This window comes from Poecile atricapillus, chromosome 5 (genome assembly GCF_030490865.1).
Source record: "Poecile atricapillus isolate bPoeAtr1 chromosome 5, bPoeAtr1.hap1, whole genome shotgun sequence".
Taxonomy (NCBI): domain Eukaryota; kingdom Metazoa; phylum Chordata; class Aves; order Passeriformes; family Paridae; genus Poecile; species Poecile atricapillus.
In genome coordinates this window covers 1476505-1500883 of record NC_081253.1, presented here as the reverse complement: position 1 = coordinate 1500883, position 24379 = coordinate 1476505, and the positions used below count along the sequence as shown (strand labels likewise).

The window sequence follows — 24379 nt, the reverse complement described above, 5'->3', positions numbered from 1 at the left end:
TCTCTCCTAAAATCCACAAATCCCGCTCCAGCTCTTCTACAGAACATCATTTCTCCTGCCCTGGTGCCCATGCTTTGGGTATTCCAAACCTGACTTAGTGTTTTGTATCACCAGAACAGCTTCTTTTCCCAGCTGGAATATCCTGAGCTAACTGGGAAGGGCAGAACATCCCAAAGATGCAGCAGACACCTGCAGGGACTGAGGTGATGCCATGGACCAAACCAGTGCTCCTAGCAAGGAAATCCAAATTATCCTCTCCAGCTCACCAGGAAATGCTCCAGGTGAAGATAAGCTTTCCTTACAATTCCTTTTCTGTGTTTTATTTCTCAGCATTTCCTTCTTCCAACCACCCTTTTCAGTACTTTTGCCTGCTTAAGGCAGTCAAAATAAAATCTTATATAAGGAATATTTTAGAGCTGATTTTTCTTAGGTGTTGGGAAGACACTGAGACAGAATTCTTGTTTTAGTTAAGAAATCCTAGCCCAGCCATGGCAGAAATGCAGACATGTGCACCCCTAGTAACCCATGAGCTGTGTCCCACTCTTCAGTAGTGACACAAAGCCAGGAAATCAGCTTTGATCATGCAGCAAACCCTCTGGCATTAAAAAAAAAATAAAGTAATTCACTGAAATGTTAGTAACACACGGGCAAAGCAGCATGAGAAGGACAGAGTTTCTCACCTCCCATCAAACCTGTGCTTCAGGAAGTCAAAGAGAGCTTTCTGCATCATGTCTGTCACCTTGGCAGAGGGGAGAAGATTGAGCAGGGGATGGACAGGGAGAGAAAGAAGCCAAAAGGAAGGAAAGAGGTGAGTAGAAGGCAGGGATACAGCCAACAACCAACACCCCTGATGGGCAGAGCCATCCCAGTGCCACGCTCCTGCCACAGCGCTCAGGAGTAAATCCATGGAAGCTTCCTGACCACTGCTCCAAGTGCAGGGCTGTCACTGTGTGTGCTCCTGTCCTGAGCTGCACTGAGCATTCCTCACCCCCTGCCCCATCCAGCACCATTCCCAAAGCTTCACAGCACGGCACAACCACAGGGGATGTGTGTCAGACACACCTGGGGCTTCTCCTGCACAACCTTCTTAGAGAGGGCTCCAAGCTTCAGGGATGAGGAGACTGTTCTCAGAGAGGGATAACAGCAAGAAAAAGGGATCTTCCCACTGCTGGACACGGAGCACATCTGAGATGCTCAGCCCATCTGAGAGCTGTCATCTCTGCCATCTGATTTATTGAGCAGCTCCTTGTCCTTTCCAGGACAACCCAGGCTGACAATTACTCTCTGCCAGGCCAGACAGCAGCTTCATCAAAGCCCCCAGGCCTCTCTGCCAGTTTATTTCTCTCCTTCCAACTGATTCCTTCAGCATTTAGCCAGAAAAAAAAAACAGGCAAAATAATTTCCCCCAAGTAAGAGGAATCATTTTTATTATTGAAATTAATATTGTGTGTTAGCATCTCCACACATTTGCATGTTCAAGGTGTTGTGTTCAGTGCTGTTTTCTTTAAGAAAGAGACAGGGTGGCAGATTTGAAGAGGTTTTTATGAGCAAACAACCTCTCTCTCCCCTCCAAACTCCAGAGGTAAATTGATCTGTGCTGCAGCACACGGGGAATTTACTCCTGTCAAAAAACTTCCCCATCAAATTAAAAGGCAGAGAGCAGAACATGAAGTGCCTGCTCTGCTGAGCTGCACCTTCAGTCACTCACAGAAAAACAATGCCAGAACACTGCATTATGCCAAGGCTCTCACCTCCCCTAAAGAACCATTCCAGTATGTTTAATATTATCTTATAAATTACTGACAACATTAATGAAGCTTAATGAAGTGTATCCTTGATTTTATGTTCATTTAGTTCCTGGTTCAGCACTTCCCAGATGGTTGAGCTCCCTAAACTGCCCTGCTAGAAGTCTTTAGCACGTGGTAAACGCTCACTTGAACCTCCAGCAGCCTAAAAAAGGCTGTCCTGGTTCTCTGGGCATGTTTTCCTGCCCACTTCCACCTGGGGAATCTTTTAGGAAGGTTAAAGGTTTCTTTGAAAAATATTTGAATTTATTAATAAAAAGGAGAACAACAAGGAAGTTCCTTCAAATGTTTTTCTAATTAAGTTCAAAGCAGGGGCTGGTTTGATGAACATTTTTCATGTGTAGAGCCCAGCTCGTTAATTTGATTGCTTGTAGCAGACACAAATTCTCTTTTTTACTTGATTTAATCAGGAACAAGTGCACTGAAAAGAATGGATTTGCACTGTGCTTAAAACAGTACAAGTCTGAAGTAACTCTTAGCTCTTACAGAACATTCAGGTAATTATTTCAGCTAAATCACTTGAAATTATCATAAACCAGATGCACTGAGCCACACCTGGAATTACTGAGGATGATTAGAGATGAGAAAAGTTGAATTAATTGCAAACCCCTCAGTCCATACCTCATAGCCTTTGAGTGAGGGGCCCACCAACACCACAGGTCTCATTGATGGCACTACATCATAGGGGGGAATATGTTCTGTCTGGAGGGAAAAAACAACCCTTCAGATCACCAGGCAAACAACACCCACAGGGAAATCCTGGGAATTATCAATTAGAAGGAAATATGATGGAAACAAAAGCTTTACTTACCACTTTTTGTTTCTGTTTTGCTAGAAGACCAAATGAGAGCTTGGTTAAAACACAGCCAGGCAACCAGAAATCCCTTTGCCAAAGAACTTTGATTTCTCCCTGTGCACCTCTCTCTGCTCAGGCCTGACCAAACTGGGAAATCTGTGCATTAAACTGGGCAATGTGTGCATTAAACTGGGCATTCTCTGCATTAAACTGGGTGATCTGTGCATTAAACTGGGCAATCTATACATGAAACTGGGCATTCTGTGCATTAAACTGGGAAATTGGTGCATTAAACTGGGCATTCTACACATTAAACTGGGCAGTGTGCATTAAACTGGGCATTCTATACATTAAACTGGGCAATGTGTGCATTAAACTGGGCAATGTGTGCATTAAACTGGGCATTCTCTGCATTAAACTGGGTGATCTGTGCATTAAACTGGGTGATCTGTGCATTAAACTGGGTGATCTGTGCAGTAAACTGGGCATTCTCTGCATTAAACTGGGTGATCTGTGCATTAAACTGAGCATTCTATACATTAAACTGGGCAACCTGTACATTAAACTGGGAATTCTGTCCATTAAACTGGGTGATCTGGGCAGCTGCCACTGTTCCCAGGTTATTTCCCAGCCCTCAGCAGCTCCTGCATGGTTGGAAATCGATGTCCTCCTCCCCTGGGCATGCCAACATTTTGCTGGAAAACACCTCAGTAACTCAGCAAAGGGGGAAAGCTGCATTTCTCATGCAGGGTTTTTAACCAGAATTATTAGCAAGGGTTTCCTTAAATAAATCCTGGCTTACCTGTGGCTGTAGGTGTGGCTCGAAATGTGCCAGAAACCATCTCTCCAAGGCTTGAGGAAGAATTCCCACTGGATTTCCTAAAGCAGCAGAAAGAGCCCCATGAACAGCAGGAACCCCAAAATGTGGGAGGTTTTGGGGAGGAATTGTCCCATGAGGAGTCACAAGGTCATACAAACATAAATTAACCAATTAACAAAGCTAAAAATTAACTGTTTTACCATTATAATATGGAATTTTATCATCCAAATCCAGGAGCATCTCACTGAACTCAGTAATTGCTCTGAATATTGAGACCCCCCTGGCTGCCTCTGAAATTGTGTCAAAAATTATAGAAGAAATTTGGATGCTGTTCAGCCATTCTGAAAGCATCTCCCAGGTTTATCTCCCAGACCTTTTCCCAGGGGTTTCCAATCTCCAGGTATGGCAGGGTGGAGACTCAAAAACCTCAGACTGGAAGCTGAAGAATAAAGGATGGGAAAGCTGATCTCACAGAGTTTGACAAGTCTGGTTTGGGCCAAAATGGAGAGAAAAGAAAAAAAGGAAGGAGAAAAACCCCACAACCTAAGAAAAGCTGGGAAAAATTCAGGAGACTTTGAGCACCAAGTTTACCTAAGGCCACGGGCACACAGAACTCTCAGAAATTCCTGTCATTATCCCTCACTGCTCTTCCCTACAGCCAAACACATTTTTTTGTTTCTCATCACCAACATCTCCCACTCCCGCTCTCCTCAAATCCATCCTTCCACTGGGAATCCCAAATCCAACACTGCAAATTCCCTGCAATAAAGCAGCAGCAGGTGACCTTTGGAAATATTTCCCTGTGTGAGGAAGGATTTGAAGCGATTTTCAAAGGTCAGGGCACTCTCACCCTCCGTGGAAGCGGCCCCTCTTCTGCTCCTGCTGGATGCGGATGTTCTCCAGGCGCAGCGGGCTGGGGATGAAGCCGATCTCGCAGCCCTCCTTCACCAGCCTCCCTATCCACCAGTCGTTGTTGTATTTCTGCAACACAGGAAAGGTTCCTGGCTACTCCAGCTCAACAATTCCCTCCCTTTGTTATGCACACTCCTGAGCTCCTCGCTGGGTAATAAACCAGGCTCACCCCGGTGTGTGACACCAGAGCACCGAGGTTGTTTCCCCTCGTTCTGGCCCTTGCTGATTTAATTTCAAGGTTGATTTAATGAGCAGAACCCATTTCTTGGAGCTGAGGCCACCGAACAACCTCCCAGCAGCAAACATAAAATAACACCTTCAGCTTCCCATCAAATACTGCTTGTCATATTTAATGGTCTAGACTAAAGATCACCACTTTCCCTTCCTCCTTTCCAGGTATTTGTAGGGATGTTATTAACAGGTTATGACAGATTAAGACAAATTCACCTTAAGGAAGAAATTTTAATATATACCTAAAGTATAGCATTTTATCATTGACCTTTAGTAACATATATTTTTCTGCTTTAGTCAAAGTCTGGTCTGTCCCTAATGATGGCAAGATGAAAAGCAGGATCCTGGTGGACACTGGAGTGGAAAAGGATTTGTTGTAGCTGCTGCCAGCAGAGCTTTTGAAGAAAAGTATCTGAAAAGCCTCTCCTCTGTTCTGCTTCATTAGGCAGCTCAGTGTTCAAAAGAAACATTGCTTTTCACAACTGACTCTGGAGTCATTAAGAGCAGCACGAGTGAATGGGTTTTGTTCGCCTGCCTCGAGGAAAAAGCCATCACAGAGATCTCATCTTCAAGATCATCCCTGCTCCTGGCTCCACATTTGCAGGCACTTCAGTTCCTGCAGGAACACAGAAACACTGTCAAAGGTGCAGCCGTGCCTGGTGATGACTGAAACACAGAGATGCAGCACTGAAAAATAAATGGGTTTTTATCAACCCAGATATTTGAACACTAACCCAGTCATAAATATCAACATATAATAAAAACTAAGGGAATGCAATCCTCATCCCCTGAAAAACCTCTTTATCCTCTTTTATATATTTAGGCAAGAGGTTCCATTATTTTATCATTCCAACTAAGTGTTTATTCCTCCTGCTGTTCTGACCTTGATTCAGACAGTGGTAGGGAGCAAAGCTTTATTTGAAGGATGTTGAATTACAGAGCTACTTCCAGTCTGTGAACTGGAGAAATCCTTCAGGATTCAACATCCTGCTGCTGGAAATCAGTGAACTGAGAGGTTGTGGAGTGCCCATCCCTGGAAGTGTCCAAGGCCAGGCTGGAGTAGGTTTGGAGCAGCCTGGGACAGTGGGAGGTGTCCCTGCCCAGCCAAACCAGTCTGACTCTACAAAACCAATCCCTGCAACACCCGAGTTCCAAGGTGTTGGAACTCCTGCTCCATTTTGGCCCTGAAGGTACAGCCTGACCATGGGAATCTTTCTTCATGGACTTCAGAGTGAGGCCTCTAGACATGGGATCAGAATCTGCCCATTTGGGAAAAGGATGGAGGGATGGGACACAGGGAATGGCTCCCCACTGCCAGAGGGCAGGGAGAGATGGGATTCTGGGCAGGAATTCCTGGCTGGCCCTGGCACAGGGCACCCAGAGCAGCTGTGGCTGCCCCTGGATCCCTGGAAGTGCCCAAGGCCAGGCTGGACAGGGCTTGGAGCAGCCTGGGATGGTGGAAATGTCCTGCCCATTTAAGGCCCCTTCCATCCCAAAGTAGTCTGGGTTATGCTGAGAGCATCTGAACACACAAATGCCAAGGCTGCAGTGAGGAACACAGGATTTATCTGCATTAGGTCATTCCCTCCCCTCTGTCACTCTGTGTGTGGGAGGATCCCGTGGTTGCCATGCCCATGATTCCTTCTGCTCTGTCAGGAATTGTTGCCATTTCATCCTTTAAGCAAGCACACAATGTATAGTTTGGAGGAGACGGATGAGACATACAGGGCACATCCTCAAAATAGCAGCTCCTCACTCACTGCCTCTGCTCCATCCTGCCAGAGGGTGACCTGGCTCTGTACCCAGCTCTGCAACATTCCAAAACCTGGAACCATTGTTCTGGTCCAGATCACTGGAAAACAAATCCTGCAAAGCCTTTTTGCAGCGTGGGGAACCCTTCCCCAAATCCTACTGAGTTCCAGCTCCGGGCAGGCTGAGCTGACAAACACCAGTAAAACAGATGGTTTACAGCTTAGTGATGGTGTGATCCTGGGTTTTTAGACCTTGGAAGACAACTCATGGAATGCCAAGACATGGATTTGGGACACTTGTCTGGAAGAATGTACAGGGCAGCATGACAGGAGCTTGCAACTCAATCAGTGCCCTGACAATAAGGCTGGCCACGTCCAGGAAAACCAAGATTAAAAACTGGAAAAAAAAGGGAATTTACTGCCTTTCTCTCTCAGGGAGGGGGGATGTGAAGCAATTCCCTGTTCCAGCACCAGAGGAGGGGCAGCAGCAGGTGTTTTCCTCCTGAATGTGCTCTGTCTAAGGGAGATCAGTGCTCGGGAGTGATGATGAACACGTGTTCAAAGAAAGACACAGATGAGCACTGAACACCCCAAAATAAACCCAAAATGGAGAGATGAAAAAGTGCTTTTGCAAGCTGCAAGCCTCTGTACCAATCCATAGCACAACAGGGGGTTATGCAAATGTGGAGGGCTCACTTCAGATAAAACATTGTAGAAAATATGCTCAGCATGCAATAAAATGCAATTTTCTCTACCAAAGCCATACTCAGGGCTCATTTATTCCCATTTTTTTCCCTTATTTTTGCATCTGTCCTCTTCAGGATTTTCTTTGCTTACTGTATTACCCTAAGTGTTACTTCCTCTCTGGAAGGGAGCCTATCTGGTGTTTTCTTGAAGACCTGGTGTGACCTGGTGCTGCTCCACGGAATCCCCTTCTCCTGCACCATCTCTGACCCATCACAAACTTGTTCTGATGAAAAGAATCTGAACCCACCACTTTAAAGGGCATTATTTCCTTCCTGTGTGATGAAATTCCAACATGTTGGTAACACCAAGTGCTCCAAAAGGGCAGGATAAGCACCCCAGGGTGCAGAACCACCTCGTCCTCATTGTGCCTTCCTGCCCTCTCTCAGCACTCCTGGATATGGCTCAGTTGTTCAAGTCAAAGCCTTTGGCCTCCAAAAATATTCCCTTTTCCTTGGTTTTACCTCTTTAATGTGGAGGAAGTCCTTGGCATCAAAGGAGATGGCAGTGCTTGGGACAGGAACATCTTCATCCAGAGCCCCACAGTAACTCACGTTGGTCTTGACAGCAAATGCTACTGGTTTGGACTACAAACAGGAAAAAAAACACATCAAAAACACTGGGAACTTTTCATCCATAAAAATTCAGCCCTAATAATTTCCCCCAGGCCAGCAGAGTTCAGCTCCCTGGAGAATAGCCCCATTTAGAGGAGAATATTTACACTAAACTCCCCAAACATCTTCTCTGCAGATACTTTGACTCAGTATTTCAAAAGGAAAAGTGAATTTTACCAGCAGGCAGAAGGTAACTGGCACATGATTCAGGGAAGAGAACACACCTTGGCCCTCTCAAGCTGGATGGCTGCTTGCTGCTCCCTTTCCTGGCGGATTGCTTCCCTGTCCTCTTCCAAAGAGACATCAGAGTCTGAGGGTCTGCTCGTGTACGAATCTGCTGAGCCCTGAAAGGAAATCCAGATCACTAAGAAAACACAGGTAAGGAACACAAACCCCCTCCTCCCACACTTTTATAATTTTTTTTTTTTTTTTTTTTTTTTTTTTTTTTTTTTTTTTTTGTTTCAGTGAGTTTTCCAAAGACAAAAATCTCCTTCACTTTCTTACTGACATGGTGAAATCCAGCTCAGCTGTGGGCACTGTCCAAAAGTCTTTATAATAGTCATATCCTGTTTGACAACCTCAGACTTGGGATTGTCAAGGGTTAGGCCACATCAAATATAATTAAGGAATTATAAAGCTTGGTTTGAATCATCCCTCCCCATGAATACACTCCATTGTGTAAGGGCTTTGTTCTCACTCATACAGAGCTTTGTTCTGGGCTTCTAGGGGGGAAAAGGTGGCAAAAATGACATTATTAAAGCTACTCAATAGCTCGGTATTGATATGACACAAAACCAGCACATTCAGGCAGCAGCAGAGAGCAGCAGCAGCCTGTGAGGAAGGAAAGGTGTTGCCACTGTTGGGATTTTTTGCCATTTTTTTGATATTTTTCATTATCTAGCAACCCTCGAAGAGTGGAGTAGCTCCTCTCTTTGTAGAGACCAGAGATGACTCCAGCATCCCACACACCTGATCTTTGTGTGTGGGGCCAGTGGAAAAACAGGGCTTTAACCTTGTAAAACAGGGAATGGTAAACATCAGGAGTAAACCCTGATCAATCTGTGGCTTTGTGTGTTCCAACAAAGCAAATCTACAGCATCTTAACCTTATTATTATTATCCTTTTTCCTTACACTGATTTATATCCTGCAGCACAGGCACTGTCAGTATTCTTACTGTCCATGGAAAAATCACATATTCTTAAATACTGCTGTGAATACAGGACCATCCCTGGGGATCCCTGTCCACTGCTGTGGATCCATGTCCATCCCTGTGGATCCCTGTCCATCTCTGTGGATCCATGTCCATCCCTGTGGATCCCTGTCCATCTCTGTGGATCCCTGTCCATCTCTGTGGATCCCTGTCCATCTCTGTGGATCCATGTCCATCCCTGTGGATCCCTGTCCATCCCTGTGGATCCCTGTGGATCCACATCCATCAGAAGACTTCTGGCTAAGAATAACGGATGAGCCTGTGCTCTTTCCTTGCTCCATACTCATATCAGATTTCCTCCAGGCCACAAATGGGATTTGCCAACAGGAGCTTCACCCCCAGCTGTGATTTTAAACACACCAGGAGTTTCCTTCCAGGACATCCCACATTCAGGGAGAGCAGGGAAGGGCTGGGAAGACACAGGAGTTCAGGGTCCAGGCTGAACACTGGCATTAGGTGTTGGCAGCAGCTCAGCTTTTCCCAGCTGGGAAGCTGCACATCCTGCTCTTCCCTCTGCTTCCTTCGGGATGTAGCAGAGACCAGGGAACTCTGCAGCCACAGTGCCTGGCCAGGCCTCACACAGACACCTCTGACAGCCTGAGCGCCCTTTCCATGGGGAAATTCCTGCTGCTGTCCCCCCTGAGCTGCCCTGGCCCAGCCTGAGGCCGTTCCCTCTCCTCCTGTCCCTGTTCCCTGCCAGCACAGCCCGACCCCCCCGGCTGTCCCCTCCTGCCAGGGAATTCCAGAGAGGGAAAAGATCCCTCGGGATCCTCCTTTGCTCCAGGCTCAGCCCCTTCCCAGCTCCCTCAGCAATTCTCCAGCCCCTTCCCAGCTCCCTCAGGAATTCTCCAGTCCCTTCCCAGCTCCCTCAGGAATTCTCCAGACCCTTCCCAGCTCCCTCAGGAATTCTCCAGCCCCTTCCCAGCTCTGTTCCCTTCCCTGGCCACGCTCCAGCCCCTCAGGGTCTCCTTTGCCGTGAGGGGAAAATCAAAAACTGGGAGAAAACGTGAGGGGAAAAAAAAGTGAGGGGAGTTTGGGGAGGACTCTGCTGCAGAGCTTTTCCCCTCTGGATCCTCCTTTTCTCCAGTCTGAGCCCCTTCCCAGCTCCCTCAGGAATTCTCCAGCCCCTTCCCAGCTCCCTCAGGAATTCTCCAGCCCCTTCCCAGTTCCCTCAGGAATTCTCCAGCTCTTTCCCAGCTCCCTCAGGAATTCTCCAGCCCTTTCTCAGCTCTCTCAGGAATTCTCCAGCCCTTTCTCAGTGTCCCTCCTGTCCCAGAGCTGTCCCCAGCACGGGAGCTGCCCCAGCAGTGCCAGCTCAGGGACCGGCTCAGCTCTTGCCCACCTGGGCACCCCTGGGCCACTGCTACCTGTTTATTCATATATATACATATTATTTTATGTAGCTCAGCGAGGGAACTGGACAGAAGCAGAGCCCATACTGGTTTTTACTGGTGTGTGTTTGAACAGTGACTTATTTACTGCTGTCAGAAGCAGCCTCAGGCAGAGCAGCTGACGCTGCCAGGCCACCCCCGGCTGCTCTGCCAGGCTGAGCAGTGCCTGTGTGCCAAGTGAGAGGGATTGGTACAATCACATCCGCATGATCCCGGCTCTCCCAAGTTGTTCCAAACAGCGAGTGGCTTATCTGGAAGATGCAGCCCCAGGACTGTGACTCACATGGTGCTGAGCTGCAGCATCACATTGAAAACCAGGCACCGTTCTGCAAATAGCAGCAAGAGGGGCAGAAAAGGAGCCAAACTTGTATTGAATTTTGGGTTCTGTTTGAAATGTTTGATTGAAGATCAGAATTATTGCCAGAAATATTGTGGGATATTGACAGAATATTGCCCAACAATCCAACACAAACACTGCTGTCTGCTCAGCACCAAGTTCTGCTCTGACAGCTCCTACTTGCTGAAACTGCAATAGGCAACGGGAGGAAAAGAAAAAAAAAGCCATTTCCCATCTTTTTTTGTACACCAAGGGGTTCCCAAAGGAAGAATTTCTTAATGGAAATTGTGGTCAGACACTGGAAAGGGCTACCCAGGGAATGGTGGAATCTCCATCCCCAGAGGTGTCCAGGGAAGGACTGGATGTGGCACTCAGTGCTCTGGGCTGGTGACAAGGAGAGGGTTTGGGCACAGCCTGGACTTGATCTTGGAGGGCTTTTCCAATGTTGGTGATTCTGGGATTCTATAAAAAGACCCTGTAACTGCTTTATTTTCACATTGCTTAGAGCAGCAGCCGGGTCACTTGGGGATATCACCTGTGCCCACAGTTTTACACATAATATTTGAGGACCAATTATCAATCCCACCCTTACCTAACCCAAATCCCATGACCCTCTGGGAGACAGAGGAACTTCATCAAGTGGGGATTTAATGAGTTCAAGTGACACCAGATTTGGCAATTTGAAAGAAACAGGCTTTTCTAGATAATTACATTATTCAAGGCAATGAAAGACTCGCTGCTTAGTTCACAGCCTTTACACTTTGGGCTCCTGTGAATCCATTTTTTTGTGCAATTTATTAATTATTTTCTCCCTCTCTCATCAACTAACGTAATTCAGCTTAGCAAAAAAACATGGAGGTTTGAAACAATCCCAAAAACTCCAAGGAGAAGGGTAAAGCAGAAAGAACAGTGGGTCTGTTTATTTTTATTCTCCTGCTCACTGACTGGTCTTACACGAGGCTGACGGACAGGGTGGAAATGGGAGCATTTTAGGGAGGAAGAGGTGACATGAATCCTCTTCCTGGACACTACAACATCCAGCCTTTGTGTTCACTGAAGGAATAATCAACCTTTAGCTGTTACAGCTAAAAAATAAAGACTTACTGAGCTTGCAAATAATTTTTCCCCAAGCGCCACAAATCCACAGCTCCGGATTGCTGTCCCTCCATCCCTAAGGAATGCTCTGTCACACTGCTCATGCAATTAAAGCAGCGATCCATTAGCAGCTCCAATCAGCCAGATGACAGGCAGCCTCTCCTGAAAAGATTTAGGGTGCTGTGGGGTCTATCCCAACCTGGAGAGCCTTTGGGAAAACATCCCTGCTCACAAAGAGCTCCTGCCTTCTCTGTGAGGCCAGCCTTACTGCAGGGGGATGCATTCCTGCATCCTGGGATGTGCAGGCATGCAGGGAGAGCTCTGTGCTCAGACACTCTCCTGTGCTCAGCTGGGAAATGAGAGATGTCAGTGCAGGAGCACAGAGCTCACTCTGCACCCACGGCGCTGGCAGGTCACACAGCGCTCCTCCAGGCAGCCAGTTCTTGGGAATGCTGGAGATGGAATAACATCCGAGCTGGGGACAGCATGGAATGGAAAAAAAAAACAGGGGAAAAAAACCCCTCCTGTCCCACCCTCTTCTCCTGTGCTCCTCTTCTTCCCCAGCACCAATCCCACCTGGCACCTCCCAGTTTCCCCACAGGTCTTTGGACACTCAAGGCATTCACATCCTGCAAGACACAGGAAGCCAAATTCCCCAAGATCCTGTCCTGATGCTGAACTCTGAGATTACCCAGCAGACCAAACAGCTCAACCAGAGGTCACTTCAATGCTTTTAAATTGGCCAGGAGCTCAACTAAAATATTTTAGCAGACATGGAATCATGGAATCCCAGACTGGTTTGGGTTGAAGGGACTTCACAGCTCATCTCGTTCCAGGCCAAGACACCTTCCACGAGCCCAGGTTGCTCCAAGCCCTGTCCAACCTGGCCTTGGGCACTTCCAGGGATCCAGGGGCAGCCACAGCTTTCCTGGGAAACCTGTGCCAGAGCCTCATCCCCTTCCCAGAAAACAATTTTTTCCAATATCCCATCCAGCCCTGCCCTCTGGCACTGGGAGCCATTCCCTGGCTCCTGTCCCTCCATCCCTTGTCCCCAGTCCCTCTCCAGCTCTCCTGGAGCCCCTTTAGGCTCTGCAAGGAGCTCTGAGGTTCCTCCAGAGCCTTCTCTTCCTCAGGCTGAGCACCCCCAGCTCTCCCAGCCCTTTCATTGGCAGGAAGCTTCATCAGCCCATCCTCCCTTTCCCCCAAGGCAAATTCATCCCAAACTGGAGCCTCGACTGGAAAAAAGCCCAAGTGTCCTCAGCCCTCTGCAAGTTCCTGGGGGAATCGAGGCCACATCCCTCCCTGACGAGCTCCCAGAGACCTGACAGAGCTCCTGACACAGCACAAGGAGAACAAACAGGCACAGGGATGGCTGCAGGGCCATATGCTGCCATATGCCACTGATGTTCCAGAAATCACTTCAAAAACCCACAAAACTCACAGCAGAGTTATTCCTTGGGGAAGCAGCTCACTCCAAGCCCCAACACGAAGATGTCCCTGGTCCAGGTGCACAAGAGCAGGTTTAACTCACAGGTTACTACTAGAAGTATGTCATGGAGATGGGGGTCACAGAAAATAAGTATTAACTCATTTTTACATGAAAACAAGAACCAGAAGTTGAGGATTTAAGAAACCCCCATGTTTTAAATACCAGTGGCCACCACAGTTGATACTCATCTCATCCCAGCACTCAGGGTGGGCAGCTAAATTTAATTACTGGGCAGGTGATGTAATTAATTAAAAGGCAAATACAAAACAGTGGGGATCTCTTCCTTTGGCGTGAAAACCTTGCTGTGCTGCAATGGAAACTGGGGCCAGGAAAATCTGTGTGTGCCCAGTAAAATACTGCAGAGTCCTAGCCCAGACTGGAGGGAGAATTCCATGGGAGCTGCAGGCAGGAGCAGCAGGGAAAGCAAAGTTATTCCCATGTGGAAAAGGGTGGAGAGATCACACATCCCCTGCTTTGCTTTAATATCCTCTGGAATTAGTAACATCCCCCTCGAATTACAAAATCCATTCCAGCTCCTGCAATGTTAAAAACATGGAAATCCAGGAGGAAAAAGAGGTTCAGTGGGACTTCTGCACAAATTCCCATGTGGATGTGGCACTGGAAGTCCAACCAGGACAAGGTTCAGCTCCCAAGCAAATGATTTTCTTGCTGAATCCCCAACACACACGAGGCAGCTGCACAACCGCTTGGCATTGAGTTGTGATTTCAGAATTAAATGCTCAGCAATTATTTCCTTCTATATGTTTGGTAAATTTATTTAAAACAACTCATTAGGTGTCTCAGCAATTTGGAAATTACTAGGTAGTTAGAACATGTTTTTTTCTTTGGGAATACTAATTGTTAGAAAATAGGGCAATTCTTCCAACATTTCCTGATCTCTTTTTTTTTTTCCCCCTGGATTTCAAATCTTGCAGTCTATCTCCTTTCTCCAGCTGCCTTCAGTTCGGCACAGATTGTGTTGCTACATTTAAGAAATGGAGTTTAAAAAAAATACTGGTAATATATATCTGTATTTACTGCCAAAATACTCCCATCTCTTTTGGTAATGTTCAAATGAACATGCAAGGCACAAGATTTTGCTTAGCTGGCATTGCAGGTACCCACAAAGCCTGAGGTAGTGGTTAGAGAATAGATGAGCTGCTCTGAACTTTTCTTTTTTCACAGGTTAAAAATTCAGATCTTCCTCCACAAAATAACACCCAAAGCACTTTTCCCGCAGGCTCGGAGCCAAGGGGAAGGTGAGGATCACAGCCACAGGGATGGCTACAGGCTCAGGTGGTTTTCACCCAACAAAATGTTCAAAATTTGAACACACAAACCTTTCAAATTCCATATTTTTGTTCAGCAATAAAGCAGCAAAGATCTGCCTGGGAATACTCTGATCTGTGCTTTATTCCAAATGCAGGTTGTGAGACCTGGGACTGAATCAACACCTGAACACCTCCAGCCTGAATTTTGCTTCACTCTCTGCAGCTGGTCTCTCTTTTTCAGGAGAGCTATTCAGCAGTCCCAGGAGAGAAAAAAAAAGGTGCTATTTTTCCATGATAAAAGGCACCAAACTAAAGCTGCAACGGCACAGAGACACTGCTTTATTTTTTCTAATTACTTCAGCTCTTGAAAGCACTGAATGATCTTCCCAAGGCTCTGGGGAAGCTGCTGCTGTTGGGTTTGATGAAACCTGATAATAAAAGTGCACCTGGTATCCGAAATGAGCTCTGCTGTGAGGAGGATGCTCTGTGTCTGTCCCACATAACATGCTGGAAAGTCAAGAATGTTCCATAAGTCTCCAGAAAAAAAAAATAAATTACAAATACTGCCCCCAAACTAAACTTAATCATCCTCCCAACTACACAGGCATCTGTGGCTGCCATATGTGGTCTGCCACAGCATTCCCTCAGACATGCAGGCTTCAGCCAGGAAGTGCTGGAATAACGTGGTGTATTCCTAAACCACCCTCCAATCATCCTCCTGAGCTGCCTGCCACGGAGAGCTCCTGCTGACAGGGGTGGATCATTTCTTAAAAAATAAAAATAAAAATCACACCTCCATCTAGCTCCTTGTTACTGCAACAGGGATATTTAACTTGGGATCTGCAAGGGGATGAGCTCCCATTTCTCCTCTTGCTTCACTCTGTTCCAGTTTATCTCCATTTCCCTTTTGGTTTCATGCTTGTTTTGCTCTCCCTGGGGCTCTCCTGTCACCAGGTCACCTTTGGGAGAAGCAGGCTGAGCTGTGCCAAGGGCCTGCTCATGTTCTGGCCTGGCACCGCTCTCAGACACAACAGAATCCCAAAATCCCAGACTGGTTTGGGTTGGGAGGGACTTAAATCCCATCCAGTGCCACCCCTGGATGGGCAGGGACACCTCCCACTGTCCCAGGCTGCTCCAGCCTGGCCTTGGGCCCTGCCAGGATCCAGGACAGCCACAGCTGCTCTGGGAATTCCAGCCCAGCCAGGAATTCCCAATTCCCAATATCCCATCCATCCCCAAGCCATTCCCTGAGTCCTGTCCCTCCATCCCTCATCCCCAGTCCCTCTCCCTCACTTTTATGATCCCTGGAAGGACACAGAGAGGTGTCCCCAAGTCCTTCTCCTCTCTAGGCTGAACAAAGGAAAAAATTCGGTTTATTTTCCTGGGGGAGTGTTCAGCAGCACCCATTTATTAGCTGAAATGATTTTTCAACTTCCCAACGAATAAAACCAGTCCATCTCTTTCAAACACACTCAGGATACTTCAGCCCCCAAAGCAAGGATGTGCATCACAAAAACCTTCAGGGTATTCTACATGTGAGGAATGAAGTGGAATTTTCCTCACTGTTGAGAAGATCCTTGCCACCTGTCTGCTTTCACTGCATGTTCTTCCTAATTCCAACAGCTAATTTAAAGAATATACATCTTTTTTTAAGGATTTTGATGATTACAGTGTCCTGATTTTCTTCTAGAGTGGTGTCACCACTTCCCACACCATCAGGCTTTACACAACCAAAATAACCCTGAATATTTATTTTACTTTTTTTTTTTCCAACAGAAGTGCTTTAGAACGTCACAGAATCACAGAACCAGAAGACTCCCATCTTCAACAGAATTATAGGAAAATGACTTTGTTTAAAATGTTCACGCTGGGTAGTGAAAGGGAAGGAATTGTGACATGCTGGGAGGGCATTGTTGAAATGAATTTCACGCTGCTTAATTTAAGCCAAGCTTAATGGATGGAGTTTGGGCCTAGGCTGGGTATGTTGTGCTATGTTATGGTTTTATTTCCTTCCAAAAGCTTCCAAACCAGGAGGTTTAGAAGCTGCTTTAAACACTGATAAATGAGGCTTACAAACAGAGCATTTTATTTTATTTTACATTTTCTACTCTTTTTTTTTTGGTACTTTTTTTCCTTCTCTTTCCCAAGGAGCTGCCATGATCTCCGATTACTTTTCTTGCAGCAAATCAAACCACCTGACCAAACCTCCAAGAAGCTCTTATGGATGGCTAGGAATATCTTAGGAGGAAAAAGCCCTAATTTTCCCAGTGCTGTGCAGGCTGTAAATAGCAACTCCTTCCCCTGAGCCCTTGCAATCGAAAAACTCAACGTGCTGAGAGCAAAATACAAGAGAAAAGACATTTTGCTGTCACCTGCTGAGGTAATATTTGAGCCACACTTTATGCTCCTTAATTGCTGTAATCAACCATGGAGCCCAAGGACTTTCTAGGACTGTGCTGCCCACTGGGAATTCACAGGGATAAGGCTGGGAATTCAATGGGCTCAATTCCAGCAGCTCTGCCCAAATCCTGCAGCTCTGAGAGCACTCTGAGCTCACCTGCTCCCCCAAAACTGCTTGGTTTTTGGCATAAAATGGGGGGAAATATCCCCCACTGACAATTTTGTTGTTTCCATATCTGCTCCTACTCAGATTTTGCTCCACACACTTAATACAAAACACTGTTGGGAGAGGGACTTGTTGTTATCAGGTATTCCCAGGTGGTTTGTGAGAACCAACAAAACACAGGACAAACAATCAACTGCTATTTTGGGAAATGAGAAGCAGGAACAAATAAATAGCCAAGATTTAAAAAAAAAATCTGGGGATGCCACTGGCAAAACAGTCCTCTGTGTATTCCCTGTTGGGATAAATGGGAAGGTAGTAATGACAGGGGGAAATGCAAATACAGGAGGAGGGAACAGCCAGAACTTTGTGCTGTATCTCAACTCCAGCCACCATAAATCTTTTTTTTCACACGTTGTGAACGTATTTTCCCAAATTCTTATGACTATCTGGTCATCAGGGCCCTCAAACCCAACCTGTTCTGGGATTTGATGATTGACAGTAATTTAGAGAGTTAAATATTAAAAATTCAAAGATTTTTTTTATTTTTTTTTTAATAACTGCCTCCAGTTTTATCATAAAATGGATTATTGATGAAATATCTTAGGAGAAACAATAGTTTAGTACTAGCTTCTTGCTAGTGACCAACAAGCATTCTAATCAAGGGAAAAAATCCTTTAGGAATCACTTTCTTACTCACAACCCCTTTGATTTGGCACAAGCAATAACTGAGAAAGACCCTGATGGTCTCATTCTGTGCAAAAAACTCCTTCTCTATCCAAGTTCTCACATGCACCAGTAAACACAAATCTGCAAGAGCAAACAGGACAACTTTAAACACTTGGGTACTGTTTTTTTGCTGAAAGAAGGTAAAAAAAAAAAAAAAAAAAGGCCTTGTCAGAAGTGGAATCTGTCAATCTTGACAAGATTTAAAACCTTTAAAAAAGCTTTGCCCTTATTTTAGGATACTGTAGCAGAGCTCCAAAAGAAAATGTCAAAGGTTCTGCTGTTGGCCTATAAATCTGCACTGAAATGCAATCAAAAAGGCAGGGAATGGTCAAAGGAACAGAAAAGCATCCAGCAGGAGGAAGGAAACATTCCAAGATGAGCAGCCAGAGCACAAAAGTCCCAAGTAAGGAACTCATCTCAAAATTGGAGGGTGGTGGCTGATGTTACCCCGAGTGAGTTCCCCTGGCCAGGGAAGCGTCTCACTGACATCGGATGCAAATCCATTTCCAGAGGAAGAGAATGATGAGGGGGAAGGATGTCAATCCAAAACTAGCCTGAACTTCAGCAAGTTCCCAAATTCCCTTTCTGCCTTGGGTTGAACAAAGCAAAGCCCCAGCACCAAACTGCTGCTGGTGGCCAGAGCCCTCCCCTTGCACTGCAGCTGCTGGAGCAGAGATTTCCAGCAGGACAATGTGATCCAGGCCCAGCAGGGATTGGGGATGGACACAGGCCGTGTGTCAGTGCATCCCTGGCACTCCATGCAGGAGACACATCACCAGGAGAGCTCTGTGCTTCAGGATAATTCCTGAAGGAAGGAAAGGCTTCTGCTAAACTCCCATTTTTCTGGTGTTTTAGCGTGAACTGTTTGTTATTTCCTCCTTGCCGTGCGTTTCCCGTGCCAGGAGCTCTGTCCCTGGAAGTCGATGGCTCCTGTGGGATCGGGGCTGTGTTCAGCTGTGCACATCCCACTTCCCACAGCATAGACCTGCAGGATGATCCAATTCCTACACTGCTGTCCCTGCTCCTGCTCTGGAGCTCCTCCAGCTCCGTGTGCTGCCCTGCCAGAGCAGCTCCCCGCCGTGCCCAGCATCCCCATCCCTGTGCAGCACCTCCAGCAGCACCTTCCATGTGTGGTCATCCCCCTGAGCCAGTGCTCCCACCAAGGGATGAGCCTCCCAAACCTTCCTGAGACAGGGAGGGGACGGTGTTCCTGCCCTGATCTTCCATGGACACAAGGACAAGGTGAGGTTTGGGCACCCAGCCTCACCTTCCATCCCCAAAGGAGGATTTTTCCCCAGCCCCGCCAATGGCACACAGCAGAGGGAAAGTCCAAAATCCTGATTTCCTTGGAGGCACAGCTCATGCACCTCCTCTCCAGGAGGACCGCCCAGAGAAGCCGTGGCTGCCCCATCCCCGGCAGCCTGCAAGGTTCTGCAGAGCTTGGAGTGGAAGGTGACCCTGCCCATGGCACGGGGTGGAAGGAGAAGAGCTCTGAGGTCCCTTCCAAGCCAGGCTGTTCTGTGATTCCTGCATTCCTGAACATCTTTTCCAGCAGGGAAGAGCAGAGTGAGCATCACAGGCACAGCCGGGATTGGAGCCGGCTCCTGTTGACATTTGTGCCTGCATCTCTCTCGAGCTGCCCTGACACATCCCCTTCCCCACCTCTGTGCCAGGCACACTGCTGACATCCCCAAACTAGCAAAGGGACATCAATAAATGAGAGGAAAAACGTGCTGAGCCTCGGGGAGGAGGGGCTGCTCCTCCTCCCCAGCAGTGCTGTCCGTGCAGCCTGGCCAGCTCCCCGGGATGTGCCGGCAGGAAAACCGGAGAGGAGCAGGATGAAACTCATTCCTCCCCTCTGGCAGCACCATTACAATTCCAGGCACAGGCACAGAGGGACTCTCTATGAGAAAGGAGCGGAAAAAAACGAACGCAAATCCCTCGCAGAGAGCCTCAGCTCTCCAGAGATTGCAGCAGGACCCGCTGCAGCAGCCACTTGGGAGAACACTTTGCTCACTGCCTTCCTGAAATGCTGTGATGGGGGAAAGCTGCTTCAGCTCCCAGCTGCTGGAAGTGGCTTTTTCTCCCTTTTTTTATATATTTTTGCAACTAATGCAGCAACTGCACTTGGGTGAAAAGGCAAAGGGAGGAATTATTTAACAGCTGAAAGGAACGTGCAGCCATCAGGACTTTTGGGCTGCACTTTAATGAAATACATCAGTGCAGCTCCTCTGAAACCTACATTTCATTTCAGATTTAAAGGAATGTGTGCTTCTGGTTTTAGATTGGTTTGAAAATGTTCAGCAAAACCAGCCTGTAAAAGCTGTGATGCCTTTGGAGATCTCTTCACTGATCGGCTCTCAGCAAAACAACACTGCAGTGTTTGTATTTATTTGCGCTGTTGTGGTTGTTACTCTGAGGATACAACTGGGATTTCTTTACCTGTATGAGATCAGACCATCCAGAAGAAAGGCAGACAAGCTTTATGAATAATTACATGTTGTTGTAGAATGTAAAACATTCGATTCCGATACCAAAGAGATCTCATACATCTTTTATAAATTAAATTCTTGCTTGTGAAGGAAGACACAAAATATCTGTGCAAAGTTACGTCCCTTTGAAGGCATCTTCCCCCTGCACGCACAGAACCTGAAAAAGAAATCACAGGAAGCTTCCTCCTGCAGACAACACAGAGGCTGTGGAACCTGATGGGTTTGTGTGTTATATCTGAGCACTGCTGAGAGGAATTGTGGCTGTGCTATGTCTGCAAGTGTCCAGGGCCAGCGTGGACATGGCTCTGGAACAGTGGGAGATGTCCCTGTCCATGGAATTGGATGGGATTTAAGGTCCCTTTCAACACAAACCAATCTGGGATTCCAAGGAAGGCAACAAAAAGGAAAGATTCCTATGTGAAATATTCAGTACAGAGTAGTGAAGCTAAACATCTAACAAGGTGTTTAAATGTTCTAACAGACAAAACACCTTCAGCATCAGCACTAAAAGGACATCCAATGGCAATCTGAAGGCCTAAGGCCTCCAAACAACTTCTACATATCCAGCACCAGTGCCTGAATTCTCAATGTGTAACGGGAAATATTCCAGCGCTGATTCCTCTCCTCCCAGCCTCCCACTCATGCTGGATGTTTACATTGATCTATTAAAGGGAAATATCACTTAATGCATTCCTGAAATGAATCCACTCCAGGCAGAACACAGGAGCTACTCAGCAATGTACTCCTGCACTTCCTACCACTCTGCTCCTTGGGGCAGCGAGTGAAAATCAACAGACAGCTGTAATTAGCATGGAAAAACGGAGGGAGGCAAAGTGGAACTCATTTGCCTGTTTTTCCATCTGTCAATACCCCGTTCATTCTCCAATAGGAGATCGATCACAAGTGCAGAGCTCCAGCATTCCTGGTTTCCAATTCCAGCATTCCTGGTTTCCATTCCAGCATTCCTGGTTCCAATTCCAGCATTCCTGGTTTCCATTCCAGCATTCCTGGTTTCCATTCCAGCATTCCTGGTTCCAATTCCAGCATTCCTGGTTCCAATTCCAGCATTCCTGGTTTCCATTCCAGCATTCCTGGTTCCAATTCCAGCATTCCTGGTTCCAATTCCAGCATTCCTGGTTTCAATTCCAGCATTCCTGGTTTCCATTCCAGCATTCCTGGTTCCAATTCCAGCATTCCTGGTTTCCATTCCAGCATTCCTGGTTTCCATTCCAGCATTCCTGGTTCCAATTCCAGCATTCCTGGTTCCAATTCCAGCATTCCTGGTTTCCATTCCAGCATTCCTGGTTCCAATTCCAGCATTCCTGGTTCCAATTCCAGCATTCCTGGTTCCAATTCCAGCATTCCTGGTTTCCATTCCAGCATTCCTGGTTTCCATTCCAGCATTCCTGGTTTCCATTCCAGCATTCCTGGATGCAAAAGCATCTTGAGAACATTTTAACCACAACGAGCACCACGGTGGGGATCTACTTCTCTTACTTGTCAGAAACTTTGGAAATAAATACACTTTGAAGTAGTTTTGCCCACTCTTCTTGTCCCAACAGAGGCTTCAGTGGCACGTTTCACTTCAAGTAATGTTGGTTACAGAACATGAGCTGGCAGCCTGGTTGTGTCCCACACTGGAGAAACATTCCCTGAATCCAGCTGGAGCCTCGTGGGCAGGTGAGAACAGCCACAGCCTGCAGAATCCCACCTCCTTCCCCAGCATGGTGTCCCTTGGACACGGATTTCTGTGGGATCTGTCACCCCTGGAGCGTGGCAGCTTTGTTCCTGAGCTTTATCACACAGTTCAGGATGGAGCCCTGGGTGCCAGGAGCTGCTGTGAGGCCAAGCTGCCACTGGATTTTTTTCCTTGCTGAGATTTTCCAGTTATTGGGAATAATATTGAAACATCCCTGCTTCAAGTGTGATGCTGGGGCTTGTTTTGTCAGGACCTGATGAGCTCACCACTAATTGTCCTGGAACATAAAATTTTATCACGGTATCTCATGACCTATATATCACAGATTAACTGCTGATTTGTCAGAACACATCGTTTTCCCAAGCAAGAGAGATTCTTCAGGGAATCCACCAACCACAGTGGGAATGGGGGTTAAAACATTGCCAAGAAATCATGCATGGAAAGGAAACTTTTATAAAGCAGCAGCACAGGGGAGTAACCATTAGAGACAAGATTTTATTCTTATTCTAAGAGATTACTGAAATAAGTTTGAACTGTTAGGCCAGGGGTATTCAGGTTGTACCTGGCTCTGTGAACAGGAAAAGGGACAGGGAGAATCCTTGGCCAGCCCACCCTGGAGCCTGTCCCATGAGAGCTGAGAGTTTGTTTCTGGCCATAAAAGACATTGCTACTAAAAACTAAATCCTCCAGCCTCCTCCACACCAAGAGCACCCAGCACAGCACCTACAGCAACACTTTTCCCAGGGAAACAGGACATTTCTGCCAATGCAAATTCTGCAATTTAATCTCCCAGTGCCATCATTGACTGTGATGCCACTCTAGCAAGGACACACAGCCCCTGGGAGTTAGCAGAAAACACAAATGAGCTGAGCAGAGTCCATTTGGAGGGAAATGTCCCAGCACAGGGAAAAACCAAGGGAGGGCTCATAGGGAAAATGTATTTGGTATAAGCAGAATTCTCTCAGAATAGAAAGGCTTGTGAAGTTTTATATGAAGCATTAGCAGCTCGTTCAAACACACACTTCACCACTCCAGTACTCAGCACGATGATAGGGAGTGGTTTTTCCTCATCATTTCTCCCTTGTTGCTGTAATAAATCAAATCCCTGCCAGGCTGCAGTTCCCAGGCTGGTGAAGCAGCACAACCAAAGAGCTCCATTCCTGTAACTTAGGGAGCCTTTGTCCTATGTGACTTTTTAGGGAAAGAAAACCCAAACCAACTAAATCAGAAAAGCAGCCCCTTGTCCTCCTGTCCCGGGGTTTTCTTCCTCTCCCCTGCCCTTGTGAAAATCAAAATCCTCCTGAGAAGCAGAGCAGAGCCTGTAGCCACCACTGCCCTTTCTGAGTCCTTTTCTCAGGACACTTCAAACCCCTTCTGACAATTCTTTAGGGAGAACCAGAAAAAGCAGATTTACACCCTTGTGTTGTCTATTCACAAAGTCAGGCACCCCTGGCCTCCTCCAGCTCTCCGTGCTGGTGGAAAAGCTTGGCTGGCTCTGGACACTGGAATATCCTCCAAATCAAAAATCCAGTTTATTTGATGCTCACTGTGCTCCACATATTGCACCTGAATGGATATTTATGCTGAGGTATGGAAAGAAGGAAAGGACATGGCAAAAGAAGACGCTGTAGGACTGAAACCAGTTCACTGCTGGCATGAAAACCAGTGCCAAAGCACTGTGGAAAAATACAAACCAGGAGCTGAGGAGAGGCTGCAAGCAAATCCTGACACCACCTGCGATCCCTACGGAACTCAGCACTCCTCCAGCTAAGTGACATTTTGGGATTAATTACTGGATTCCAAATGACCATGAGCAGTTGTCCTGTTTGTAAAGCAATCTGCATTTGGGTAAAATGCTGATTTGGAAAATCAGGCTCTCCTATCTCTATATAAAAGCACGCTCCAAGGGAAAACATCCAACATCTCAGAGTCTCCCAAGCAAAGAATGTTTTTGGGAGATAGGGAAGCAAGCCATGGCATCAACAAATCCTAGGTTAAGCTTGTCCCCTCGTTATTTATTATTTCTATGATGTGCTCCTTCAGCACTGAGAGCCATGCTCCTCCCTCCCGTGCCCTTGAGCCCAGGGAGAGCTGCTTCCACTTCCCAGCAGCAGCATTTCCTTAAACCCTGGGCAATTTGGAGAGCAATCTGCAATCCAGGAGCAGCACAGTGCTGAGAGGGCCCTGTGGTTTTGGCTGCACTCCACAGCCAGCCAGGAGTTGAGCAGAAGGAATCCAAAAGCAGGATAAAGCCACAGTCAATCCCACACCTTTAGTCCTTCAGGTGAACTCAGAGTTTTAGCAACCACACCCTGGCCCATTGGCTGAGCGCTGACCTGCAGCTGGAACTGAAAACTGAAAACACAAAATTAAAATTATCTATTTCTGTTACCTGTTCCTCATTATGTTTCTCGTTTAGATGACTCAAA

The 24379-nt window shown here is 46.8% G+C and overlaps 1 protein-coding gene across 2 annotated transcripts in view; it reads right to left on the bottom strand.

Moving 5' to 3' along the window:
• CACNB4 (calcium voltage-gated channel auxiliary subunit beta 4) overlaps nucleotides 1–24379 on the bottom strand; it is an 81248-nt gene that overhangs the window by 17170 nt on the left and 39699 nt on the right. For both annotated transcript variants that reach the window (XM_058839229.1, XM_058839230.1), the window contains 7 exons: nucleotides 7898–8017; nucleotides 7524–7646; nucleotides 4272–4402; nucleotides 3404–3480; nucleotides 2617–2636; nucleotides 2427–2507; nucleotides 681–739 (listed from right to left, as the gene is read on the bottom strand). In XM_058839229.1, coding sequence (XP_058695212.1) covers nucleotides 681–739; nucleotides 2427–2507; nucleotides 2617–2636; nucleotides 3404–3480; nucleotides 4272–4402; nucleotides 7524–7646; nucleotides 7898–8017 — 611 coding nt within the window. The remainder of the gene's footprint in view (nucleotides 1–680; nucleotides 740–2426; nucleotides 2508–2616; nucleotides 2637–3403; nucleotides 3481–4271; nucleotides 4403–7523; nucleotides 7647–7897; nucleotides 8018–24379) is intronic.